Source organism: Cryptococcus neoformans, chromosome 1, assembly GCF_000149245.1.
Source record: "Cryptococcus neoformans var. grubii H99 chromosome 1, complete sequence".
In the NCBI taxonomy this organism is placed as follows: domain Eukaryota; kingdom Fungi; phylum Basidiomycota; class Tremellomycetes; order Tremellales; family Cryptococcaceae; genus Cryptococcus; species Cryptococcus neoformans.
The window spans coordinates 2,085,864-2,097,698 of NC_026745.1; the positions used below are offsets into that span (position 1 = coordinate 2,085,864).

At 47.2% G+C, this 11,835-nt stretch overlaps 3 protein-coding genes and 1 non-coding gene; 2 read left to right on the forward strand and 2 right to left on the reverse strand.

The window, feature by feature from the left end:
• Nucleotides 1-1,709: 1,709 nt before the first annotated feature.
• Nucleotides 1,710-8,889, reverse strand: CNAG_00792 (ATP-binding cassette transporter). XM_012191042.1 has 34 exons: nt 8,651-8,889; nt 8,236-8,598; nt 7,908-8,168; nt 7,533-7,825; nt 7,401-7,485; nt 7,138-7,348; nt 6,993-7,086; nt 6,772-6,940; nt 6,647-6,722; nt 6,498-6,573; nt 6,346-6,448; nt 6,227-6,293; nt 5,656-6,175; nt 5,550-5,607; nt 5,475-5,485; nt 5,270-5,426; nt 4,947-5,223; nt 4,796-4,894; nt 4,681-4,737; nt 4,392-4,628; nt 4,274-4,343; nt 4,189-4,226; nt 4,079-4,138; nt 3,947-4,026; nt 3,818-3,901; nt 3,730-3,768; nt 3,658-3,674; nt 3,482-3,605; nt 3,414-3,428; nt 2,855-3,361; nt 2,780-2,807; nt 2,367-2,725; nt 2,131-2,313; nt 1,710-2,070 (listed from the first exon to the last, which is right to left on the reverse strand). Exons 1-34 carry the CDS (start codon nt 8,666-8,668, stop codon nt 1,942-1,944), a joined length of 4,965 nt encoding a protein of 1,654 aa, XP_012046432.1. The 5' UTR covers nt 8,669-8,889; the 3' UTR covers nt 1,710-1,941.
• CNAG_12116 lies at nt 2,004-3,610 on the forward strand. The gene has a single exon (XR_001045403.1). It is a non-coding gene; the product is annotated as a hypothetical RNA (non-coding RNA).
• Nucleotides 8,890-9,065: 176 nt separating the features above from the next.
• Nucleotides 9,066-10,455, forward strand: CNAG_00793 (DNA-directed RNA polymerase I, II, and III subunit RPABC1; the record flags this gene model as incomplete). XM_012191573.1 has 7 exons in its annotated part: nt 9,066-9,281; nt 9,364-9,443; nt 9,537-9,641; nt 9,701-9,782; nt 9,852-9,991; nt 10,064-10,180; nt 10,240-10,455. The coding sequence occupies 7 exons, from the start codon at nt 9,066-9,068 to the stop codon at nt 10,265-10,267; spliced, it is 768 nt and encodes a 255-aa protein (XP_012046963.1). The 3' UTR covers nt 10,268-10,455.
• On the reverse strand, nt 10,320-11,753 carry CNAG_00794 (hypothetical protein). XM_012191574.1 has 3 exons: nt 11,203-11,753; nt 10,898-11,129; nt 10,320-10,817 (listed from the first exon to the last, which is right to left on the reverse strand). The coding sequence occupies exons 1-3, from the start codon at nt 11,541-11,543 to the stop codon at nt 10,605-10,607; spliced, it is 786 nt and encodes a 261-aa protein (XP_012046964.1). The 5' UTR covers nt 11,544-11,753; the 3' UTR covers nt 10,320-10,604.
• Nucleotides 11,754-11,835: the final 82 nt, after the last annotated feature.

Consider the following 11,835-nt stretch of genomic DNA (forward strand, 5'->3'; position numbering starts at 1 on the left):
TTTTAGAGTATAGTGTTTTAGGTTTTTAGGCCTTGGGTGGGGCACTCCTTGATTTTCGCGGGCCGCCAACTATTCTCAATGAATTCCTCAATCTTAGGCCCTCCGCCCTCAGTTAACATTATTGCTTGCCAACGCCATATTATGCACTGCGCACTATGCTTTTTGCATTTCGCATTTGTCTATTGTGGCTGCGATTCTCTCGTCATTCGTCCGCAATCACCGACGCCATGTACTGAATTGGTCATGCGGCAAGTGCTTGATGATTGGCTGATAACAATAATAGTGCTACTTGCTCTCAAGTATTCTCTTGATGGGCGTGAAGAAACGATTGAAAACCAGATAACCAGAAATCAGAAACTATGGCCGTAAACCAGAAAGCGAATTGTTTAGATGAATTCAAAAGCTTATCACGCGGTGTTTTATCTTGACTTGGCATGCTGCTTCATCATTACTCACGTCTCACATCATGCCACATCATATAACGGAATCCAAAGAAAGCTGCGTCTCCTTTCAATGGTCCCGCCCGCAGTCCACAATACTTTCTGCCTCCTCTCTTCCCCCTCTTTTTACCAGGTTCAGCCCAAAATCAAAGCCGAAACGCTTGATACCAATTAATATTTGTTTGATCTAAGCAAACACCTATGATGTTCTAGGGTGGTATGATTGGATGAAGTACGAAGATTCGGCACTGGTAGCAACTTCCCGGTTGTCAGCTGACCTTGTGACTGCTGCCGGGTGAGAAAAATGTGACAGAAGAAGATGACGAAGGAAGGAGAGGTAGGGCCGAGACCCGAACACTAGTTGAGAGCCGATAAACGAAATCCGCTGATAAGGATAACGAATCATCCCCCGGTCAAGGAACATCACTTCAAGGCGAGGGTTTTGCATTAGACTTTTAGGAACAACTAGGGAAAAAAGTTTAATAAAGATCTTGTAATCGTCATCTTCCGTCTCTCGCAGGACCCACGCATCACCTATAATGTCATACGACATTGTCCTCATCCCTCTTTCTTCTCCTTCCTTCTTTCTCCTCCTTCTTGCTCCGTACCCATTTCCTGACATGGCCCCGTTCTACGCTCACCCCATTTTCTTGTCTCCATTGCTGGTCTCTTGAGTCTTTGAGGCGTCGAGGCATTACGTATACAGATTTATGAGCATCATCACATCTGGGAGGTTACGACGCGTCTTCGTTCGTCTTGCTTCTTTTGGCCTGTAACCCACCTGCAACCAGTTGTAATATTGGGCCGCACGATGAACACGGTTATCAACGGTCAACAAATGATTGTGTACTAAGTGGATGGATCTAGGCGGTTGTTCATTCAATTTGTAAAAACGCGAAAACGCAACAAACGAAACATGGAAATGTTAAAACAACATGTGGAAGTGCATAAGTACTTTTGATGCAGAATAGTACCGCCAGGGGGCACCCAATTAATATGAACCAGGTCAACTACTGCCATTCACATCAGCATACTGGGCCATACGAAATGAAGAGAGCAGGTCCCAGATATATGCTCAAGCCGCAACAACCTATATCATCATCCATCATCTGATCTGGTCTGTCCTGCACATGAAGCATCGTAAGTTTGTAGCTAAGGGTGACAGATATGATGGATTAAGCTTGTCTGCCGGCAATGCCTATCACGCACTGTGCCTATTTACTTGCACATTTCATATTTCACAAATAATTATGCTTTGCCTTTTCACATTTTCATTTTTTGTACTTTCGCGTTCCATTTTTGCATTTTCACCGTTTTTTTTTTTACAATTTGAACGGCACTGCCGTAACGTATGATGCCAAATGGCGTAAGTACAGAAGGTTTCGTTGTAATTAGACTAATTACTAATACGACGAGTTGTTGGTGTGTAAAGTGTGAAGAGCATTTTGTAAATTCAGGCGGATTTTTTGCTACGAATGAAGGGAAAAAACTAGAAGAAGATTTAGTCGCTGTCACTTTTCTTTTCCTGATCTTCTTGCTCCTTCTTCTCAGCAGCTCTGAAAAGCTCTTTGTATTTTCCTGACTTTTCGCAGAGGGATTTGAAAAGAGAGCCATCCTTGCGAAGGAGATTCTGAGTGATTGATTAGCCAGATCCGTAACCGTACCAGCTGGGTTAGTTCCAGTCACTCACAATTGGAGTATCAAACTCAGCGACCTCTCCATCCGATAGAACAAGAAGCCTGTCATAATCTATGACGGAAGACAACCTGTGCGCAATAGTCAACAGTGTCGAATCCCTGAACTCTGAACGGATCGCTGCTTGAATGGCTTCATCAGTCGCAAAGTCCACAGATGCAGTGGCTTCATCCATGATCTGTGGCATACGAAATTAGCTTGCCGTTACAAGTCGATAGTCGCATCGCTTACAATCAGGTTGGACCTCCTCAACAGAGCCCTTGCCATAGCGATTAACTGTCGTTGACCTTGTGAGAAGTTACTCCCCCCGGCCGATACTTCTGTAGTGAGGGTAATGGTTGTTCTGACATTGGCTGAACTAAGAGCAGACCCCAGGGCGGATGATGCAGATGACTGTACTGCTGATTCCTCGGCAACTATCGCATCGAGACGGCGGCTGGAAGCGACACGACTGGGAGCGCGACTTGCCAAGGGGGTGACCCCTTGAAGTCCAAGATTCACTCTGGCAAGAGCGTCGTAGAGTTCCGCATCGGTGTGTTCGGCGAAAGGATCGAGGTTCTCTCGAACGGTACCAGAGAATAAGACAGCATCTGTAGAAACATCAGCGAGGGACAACCAAGAGAATTTCCACAAATGGGCCTCACCTTGAGGGATGTAGGTAATACGGGAGCGCTGCAGCCCTGTTAGTACTCGGTAACGTACAGTTACGAGAAACTCACTAAGTCATCAACACCAATTTTGGTGATATCTATACCATCCAGGAAGATACTTCCAGAAGTGGGGTCGGTGAATCTCAACAAGCTCATACCCAAAGTCGACTTTCCGCTTCCGGTACGACCAATCAAACCAATCTTTTCCCCCGCTTTGACGTCGAACGACCCCTTGAAAACAGTAGGAAGATCTGGAGCGTATTTGATTTCGACATCCCGGACGCTGAGGAAGTCAGAAGCACCTGTGTTGGCCGGCCAATATGCAGGTGGTCGATTGCTGGCGATGACAGCAGGAGGCTCCTGAGGGACAGACAAATACTCCTGCACACGCTCTACTGAATTGAAATCCATCTCAAGCTGACCCCAGAATCGAGAAACCCAGTAACAAGCGGAGACAAATGACTGAGCTGAGACGATCGCCATACCGGCGGAACCTGCGGGAACGGCTCCACTGAGAGCGAGCAAAGTCGTCAACGCAACAGAAATCGCACCAAGGAAGTCGAAGCGGAGGAGGAGCTGAGACAAGGTGTCAACCCTAATGTAATCAAACTTGATGCACTCAACATACCCAACGGTTCATCATCTGCGTTCATAATGTCAGAAAGGATCTCAGCACTTATGATTGGAGTAACTCACCCAGTAATAATAGAACGCTTGGTTTGTTTGGTCAACTTGTTTACACAGTTGTTCCATGAATCGTGCCTCTGCAGAGAAAGCTCGGACAGAAATAACACCATCAAGGAGTTCGGCGAAGCCGGAACTAAAGAGCAGATCTTAGTGACAGGGAAGTAAGGCATGGCAATTTTGCTTACAAAATGGGCGATCGAAGCTATGGACGAGCATTAAGTCAGCTGCATCCTATCCTGCCTTGAAGAAGGACTCACAGTGGCTTCCAACCTCCTCAAACTTCGGCCAACACGAAGCTGCATACCACAATCAATATTAATTTATTAAGAATGAAATCTGACTCACGTAAAGAACAGAGTACTGGTAATATAGATAACTGATGACAGCAGCGGGAACTAAAAACCACGGGACGATGAAAGCAACCACACCCTTCGAAAAGTTAGTTTGTTATCTCTACAGGAGACAAATGCGTACAATTGCGGCTATCAAACTGGCGACATAAATCAACACTGTTCGAAGAGCACCGTTAAGACTCGAGTCAATAACCTCGACATCTGATTTTCGCGTTAGTGCTACAAGCGCATGCCTCTGTGAACCAATGCTCGCCTCGAGAGAAACGGTTGATGATACGACCAAGGGGAGTAACGCTGAAGAATCGCACAGTCGCTAGAACAAAAATAAGCTCTAAAATTTCCTCGCCAGCTTTCACGACTTACCTCGCATGATCCTGTCCAAAAGGCGGTCGTGGATGGTGCTAGACATGGTATCAGTTTGAGACTTTAGATACCGTGCATAACTTACACAGCGGCCTTGTAAGAACTCCAGGCTCCTATACCGCTGGAGGCAACGCCCAAAACAGCTGCTCCAAGAACTGCAAGGAGTGAGCAGGGGTCTGAGGAATTGATATTTTAGAATTTACCAATGGCAGTGTACACGGCGAGGTAGAAAGTAGGGTCCGTTTCAGCAGAGGGAAAACGAGATGTGATCCCAGAGATGTCGACAGAGACAGCTTCACTGGCAGCGAAAGTTACGTTTTCTGCAACATTGTGCTGCAGCACATGCTGGTGAAGATCGTTGTCAAAGTACTGATTTGTAAAATCGTGGATAGCAGGCTTAAACATAGTGAAAAGGGTCGTGACACGTTGCTTTGAGTACGCTGCAAGGAAGCTGGTAAGCGCATGCTGAGTTACACTAAGAAATGGACTCACCTTCACCCCAGACCTTAAGCCAGTACCTTTCTGCAACTGTGCAGAGTTGCGATAAGACTGGTTTCTGTCAGCTCTTTATTTCCAATCCGCAACAGCCACATGTAGCACCGCTTACTCAATACAAGGACAGTCCACGCCCATGTGGTGTAGGTAGCTGCCACAATGTACAGCTTGTAGGTTTCCCACTTGACATTGCCGATGGCACGCTCTTCATCTACGACATTGTGAGCTTTCGATCGGACGTCAATTTCACAGTCTCAACGTACCTTGAATGAGCTTCTTTCCAGGACCTTTCTTCTTCTCTTTCTTGGTTTCTTGAGCATCTGCATCTTCGCCTTCCACCACCTCCTCTTCATGAGATTTCCCTTTGCCCTTACCCACATCCTTGCGGAGCTCGGCTTCTTCCAAAGCCACCATTCCATCAAGATCGCCTCTTTCTCGCAACTCTTGACAAGTCCCTTGAATGTCGACGCGACCGTCGAGAATTCGGACGAGGTAATCGGTTGAAGGGAGGAGCAACTCAACATGGTGGGAGATAAGCACCTGCAAAATGTCAGTAAAATAATTCAAGCAATGGCTAGGGACATACAACTGTACGGCCCTTCAAAATGGGCCCGTTGAGACATTTGTCCGTTAAGTGCTTGGCAGTATGAGAGTCAACAGCAGCAAGAGGGTCATCAAGAAGAAGATGTTGGGTGTAGGAGTAGACTGCTCGGGCAAGGGCAACACGAGCTTTTTGACCGCCACTAACGAAAAGTCAGAAACAAGACAGTAAACACTAATCAGTGACGAACCTCAATGAAACCTGACACACCAATGGGTTAGTAGAGCCAGACAAGCAAATTATATCAAAAGATGATGGGACTCACTCCTTTAGCCCCAATTTCGGTCATATCGCCATCTTCAAGAGCGTCCAAATCAGGGTTCCTGACAAACATCAGCATCTCCTAGACACCGCCACAAAAATCAACTTACAGGGCACAAGCTTCCACAACCATCTCATATCGCTCTTCGTCGAATGGTTCACCAAACAGGATATTGCTCTTGATTGAAGTCTGCTGTAACCATGGAGTCTGCGCGGCATATGCGATCGAGTTTCTCAGACCAGACGAAGAGTCTACCTGGGTAGTGTTCTTGGGCAAGTAAGATCGGCCATTAAGGAGTTCCATTTCGCCTAGCAAAGCAACGAGGAGTGCGGTCTTTCCAGAACCAGTAGGACCAGTGACAACAGAAAGTTTGCCGATAGGGAAATTGATGCTGAGGTCTGACAAGGTGAAAAAGGTGTCTTCAACGATAGTGCTGCCGTCGGTGAGGACACTATCATCAAGTGGAGCAGGTTCGGAAGAAGGTTGCTTCCCTTTGCTAGGTTCGATGGTTTCCGACGATGAAGACTGCTTGCCAGTATTCCACCTGAAAGAAGCGTTCTCAAATCCAATCTTAGTGGGTTCGTCGTTCTGAGTTCCGGAACGCTTGAGGGACGAAACCCAATCAGGAACTGTCAAGTTCGGTCAGCGGCGATCGCCCGATTTGATGGGCATCGACCTACCTTCGTCCTCAGCCAGGAAATCCTCGATACGCTGAACAGACACCAAGGACTGCAATATTACCACGATCTGCAGAGGTGTTAGTTCCGAGACTTTCTGGGAAGGGGTCACAAATACTCACGTAAGAGGGAATAATGTTTAGTGGAAGACGAAGCATTGTGAAAAGAGAAATGGCTGTGAAAGCCACAGAGACGGTAAGGTCTCGCTTCTCGATGACGATGTAGCTATCATATGGTGTCAGCGTCGACTGTAGATCAATTAATGCCATCTTACCAGAAGAATGAAACAAGGGTGACCAAGATAGGGGCAAGGGACCAAAGCAACGCGAACCAGACGTTGTTAATAAGAGCTGATCATTTGTGAATTAGCTCTAATGCGAAAAAAAAAAAAAAAAAAAAAAAAAAAAAAAAAAAAACACTCACACCGAATCATCTGCTTCATTTCATTAGAACGAGCTTCGGCCGCCCGACCTTTCCATTGTTCGATCCAAGCAAAGAACTATGGAGCTGTCAAAAAAGTCAAACTTTAAGAAAAAAGATAGACTTGCCTTGATGAACTGGATGGCGCCGATGAGTTCATTCATAACCCCAATTCGCTTGTCTCGAGCCTTGAGGAGATCTTGAGTAATCTTCACACTTCGACTGGAAACGAGGGAGTTGAGAGGAGCCGCTACGGCCAACACTACGATACCGGCAAATGCAGACCATCCGAGAATGCTGACGAAGCAAGTCAAGGGAAATGACCATGATATTGACTACGAACACTCACTTGTAGAGGAAGATGGATGCAACGAGGATTTCGAAGGGAGCGCTGTAGATAAAGTATGCACCACTGACAGTATTGGCAATTCTGGTTGTGTCGCCTAGAATTCTGATCAGTCTCATAAGTTTGTCACAGCTGGAACAGTACACACCAGACATGAGGTTGACGACCTTGCCACTGTCAGCATTGGACATTTTTTCCTGCTTGCCATCCTTTTCCTTGCCCTCCGATCCAGTCTTCGAAACAATACCCGAGGCATCCTTGCGTCGAAGGGCCTTGTCGTAGACAGCGGCAGTCAGCTCGGCCTTGATTCGGACGGCGGCTCGACGACTATGCCAAAGGTGGAGAAGGTCGACAAGTGCCTATGCATAGGAATTTAAGTGCATCCTCGATATCAACTGCAAAATCACTCACCTTGGCGATAGAAGCGAAAAGTGCGAAAAGTGCAAATACATATGCTCGGGACATGGCTTCTCGAGACCTGATATCCAAACCCTCACTACTTTAATTAGCCATGCGTCAACAGGGACCTGTGCTTCAACTCACAGAATCCTGTTCAGGAAAAATGGCCCAGCATAGTTGAGAACGACCGAAACCAAGGTCAGACTAGCATCCAAAGCCATATCCAACTTGTTGACAAGGAAAAGCTTGTTGACGAGTTTGCTGGTTGTGACCTGCCTGAACTTTTCAAAGACGATTGCTGTCTGCTGGGTCATGGAAAGCGGAGGAAGGTCCTCGGGCTCAAGCTCTTGGGAGTTGCCATAGCGGATGAAGGAGTCGACCCAGCTGAAAGTCATCCAAGAAAAGAGGGTCACGTTATCATCGGGCGCAACTTGGGGCTACAAATGAAAAGCCAAAGGACGGTCATGTCAGCGCACGGACGTTATTGGGAGCTTGCTATCGTAAACAGGAAGACCTCACCAATCGCGAAAGGACCTCTGGGGGCGCTAGTTTGAGGCTTCCCAGCACGGAGATGATCCCAGCCGTGGCTCCAATGTTCACAAGTTCGAGTGTAATTCTGCCAGAGCTCGCCCAGGAAGGAAGGAAGCCAGTAATCGTCCGGATGTACCACACCTGTCCAATGGTCCATGCTGATACCAGAAACAGAAGGACGACGGTAATGAGGACTGACCATGGAGGGGTGGTGAGAGGTCGAAAGGCAAAGCTCGAAAAGATCCCAAGCTGTCGCACGATAAGGCGTCAGAATTGACGTGGAGCATCTTGACACCCCGAGGACTGTGTGACTCACCCATACCACTACCATACCAACAGAGAGCAATGCGTCTCTCAAAGTCACGTCATTTCCGTCAGCAAATTGAAGGATCTTCCATCCAGTGATAGCGGTCCATGCAGCAGCTTCTGCAAGGGAAAGTGCCGCCAGGACAAATTCTTTCCATGCTTGGGGTCGACGAGCTTGTTCGTCCGCTTTTTGCGCAGCTGTAGCCGGTTCAGGAGGTATGAGGGAGCGAAGGGTGACAAAGTCAGAGGAAAAGAAAGCAAGTCGGTTGCCGAGTTGTTTAAAGGGCGGAATCGAGAAGAGCAAAGGAAGAAGCAAGACGACGAGAGAAGGAACAGTTCGAATGGTAGATATAAGAGAAGGAGGAGGAAGGTTCTGCATCTCATATCAGCCAAAGCATTCATAATGAACTGTAGAATTGACATACGATATTTGAGACGTCCATGGTGCTCGAGAGTCACTGTACCACTCTAATATGGACTAACTACTAGCAACGCACCAGTGCTTCGGGGCACTCTTGATCTGATGTAGCCAACCCACTCGCTCTTCTAGGTGAAGACTGAGAAGGCCGAATATAAACTATACAGGTATTAGACGATATCCGCTGCAACCTAAAGTTTTGCTGTTGCTAATTATGGAAGAACAACAAGTCAGCCAAAAGATCAACGAAAGAAGACAAGCGACCGACCAGATCCGTGTTGACGAATTCGCACACCTATCGGCATCCGAAAATTAGCCCCGGTGCCCCAGCAAAAGGCACCCGAACCGCCTTTCATGGTTTATTGTGCGCCTATTTCCGATTCACAGTCATCTACAAAGCGCAGGCCTATTTCCGCCGCAAAATGTTGTCAATCGCTGTCCCCTTCGTCCTCCGCATCTATCCACCTCTAAAGATATCCCAAAAAATCAGCTTTAACCACATTCTCCCGCCTAGCACCAACCTATCCACTACCACAAGAATCAATCATCTTCCATCAGAAATGTCCCATGAAGCGAACCGAGAATTAGCTAGATTATGGCGTGTTTCCCGAACCGTCCACGAGATGGTTAGAGATCGAGTGAGTCATGGAACTCAATGCTCTGTCTTCATCCGGGTGAGAGAGCTAGTAATGTGATTTGCTAACAGGAAATGATCATTAGGGATACATGCTTGCTGATTATGAGATCAATGTTTCGTTCGAAGAGTTCAAGGACAGGCATGGTGCGACTGGATCTGTCGAGTGAGTGTATCTCATCCTTATAAACTTGCCGCCATGCCAGGGGGACTTTCGCCATATATCGAAGATATAGCCGGAAGCTGACAAATCTTCAAGTCGTTCCAACATGAGTTTTGATGCCATTCACGAAAGCGACAACACCGATAAGATCTTTGTGTACTTTTGCGCGGACAAGAATGTCAGCAAGGCTTCTATGAAGACGTACGCATCTCTTCGCCTCGGAAGGTAGAGCATGGACTGACGGCTCTGTGATAATTCAGCTTTATTGGCTCTATGGACAAGATGGGCGCTAGGCGAGGAATCATCATCTGGAGTGAAAAGATGTCACCGGCAGCCAAAAAGGTGTGTTGTTGGCCCCATTTTTCGTCTTTAAAGCGCACGCCAGCTGACGGGTCGGGTTCCTCAAAACAGACATTACAAGAAATGCAATCTGAATACCACCTCGAAGATTTCCCCGAATCCGACCTTCTCGTCAACATCACCAAACACTTCCTTGTTCCCAAGCACACCGTCATGAAGCCCGAAGAAAAGTCTGCTCTCATTAAGCGATAGTGCGTCAAAGTCCTCCTTTCCATCCTTCGCCCGCCATTCAGGAATCATCCGCTGACGTAGCGCTATTTTAGCCGATTGAAGGAGACTCAGTTACCACGTATCATGATCACCGACCCCGTGGCCAAATACTACGGCTTGAAGAGAGGACAGGTTATGAAGATTGAGCGAGCGAGTGAGACTGCTGGACGGTGAGTCGTTTTTAACGCCTCTCCTACTGAGTGTTTGTGGGCTAAACCCCCCGGTTTAGGTACATTACCTACCGTATTTGCATGTAAAAAGATTTTGGTAGATGACGGTAGAGTAGTTTCGGGATATGGCTTTGTTTTCTTCACCTATTATTGCATGATATGTATAACGTTTATTTTGACAAGCCGAACAGTCGTCTTGCAGTTATACAGCGTCTAGCTCCTTGGTTCGGCTCTAGTGAACATGTACGGGGCAAACATTGAAAGCTCCATATGCAAGATAAACATCTATCTGTAAACACACCAGAACTCTATATTTATAACGGAATGAAAATGACCCCAGGCATCCAAGAAGGTTGTAAATCTTTAGAAAATAAACCTCATTACCCATTACCTCTTCTATGAGTATGATTGTCCACCTATTCTTCTAAGCATTCGGAACATCAGTAGCCGTAGCGGATTGTGTCTTTACAGCAGTAGCGATGGACGCCTCCTCTCTTTTGACCACACCTTCCGCAGAGTCATCACTCTTATCCGTCAATTGTGCTACAGCAGTCTCTACCATTGCTGTAACTTTTGTTGTCGGGGTAGGAATTCGACGAATGGCCTTGTCATCACGTTGCTTCCTCATCCATGCACCCTGTTGAAAAAAAAGACAAGATCAATCAGCTGCTGCATAACGCTAGAGTATGATATGAAAAACGACTGCACGGTACTCACATCCTTTGGCCTCCTCTTCCTCGCCCAGGCTTCTTCCAGCTCTCTCTGCTCCGCCATCACTTTCTCAAGATGCAGTTTGTCATTCGCAGGGTCAAACACGGGCCCGCCAAACTTGAAACCACCATTTTGTCCGGCAGCCACAGTGGGTACGGTTGACACATCTGCAGAATCGACCGGCCGGGGTTCCTGGTAGCCTATGCCCGCAAGTGCGGAAAAGAATACTATTGTGCAGCTATCATACCCACCTTTTAGCTTGAGGACCTGGGATAAGAAAAAAAAAAGAAGGTGCGTGCGAAAGGACTCACGAGAAAAAGATGAACAAGAATGGAAGATTCCCTCGTCTCGCAGCTCTCATGAACCTAGCGCCGATCGCTCTACCAATCCTCTGCGGCGTCAGTTTCTTCCACCCCGGACCGTCTGAAATTGCTGCAGGTCCTCTTGAGGGCGATCTGTCGATAGACATTATATGATCTCCACCTCGACTGGGAGTCAAAATGGCTTGCGGATTTTTAGGCGATAATGGAGGCGAGCGTTGTGATGAAGAAGAGGGGCCATTACCATTTTCAGCAGCAGAATACGACCCTGATGCTGTCTTGGAGGTGAAGGCGGGGCTGTGCGATGGTGGAAGGTGGGTTTGGACTGACATGGCACGCAATGAAAGACTGAGAGAATGGCGAGATGGAGATCTCTGAGAGACGGCAGAGTTGTGGGAAGAGTGTAATCGAGAGTGCGGCAAGGGAATAATAATATGGTGCTCGATTGAAATGATGGGTGCTCTAGGCGGGTGTCGCGGTCTCAGCTTGCACGATTATTGAAAGAGTAGTTGCTGGACGACAAAAACAACGTTGATGATGAAAAGAATGCATGGGATAATATAGGGTTTTTGGCCTGGAGCTATCTGGATCTGGAAGAACTCAGCGTCAGGGTGCGCAAAGCCA

What these genes read in the sequence shown, in the direction of transcription:
- CNAG_00792 (XM_012191042.1), bottom strand. An exon ending in TAAACATTATTCCCTCTTAC is followed by an intron (nt 6,294 to 6,345) that starts GTGAGTATTTGT and finishes ACACCTCTGCAG; the next exon opens with ATCGTGGTAATATTGCAGTC. An exon ending in CATCAACCGTTTCTCTCGAG is followed by an intron (nt 4,027 to 4,078) that starts GCGAGCATTGGT and finishes CGCGAAAATCAG; the next exon opens with ATGTCGAGGTTATTGACTCG.
- CNAG_00794 (XM_012191574.1), bottom strand. Translation starts at nt 11,543, where the DNA reads ATGTCAGTCCAAACCCACCTTCCACCATCGCACAGCCCCGCCTTCACC. An exon ending in TTCTTGTTCATCTTTTTCTC is followed by an intron (nt 11,130 to 11,202) that starts GTGAGTCCTTTC and finishes TGGGTATGATAG; the next exon opens with CTGCACAATAGTATTCTTTT. An exon ending in GGAAGAGGAGGCCAAAGGAT is followed by an intron (nt 10,818 to 10,897) that starts GTGAGTACCGTG and finishes TTTTTTCAACAG; the next exon opens with GGTGCATGGATGAGGAAGCA.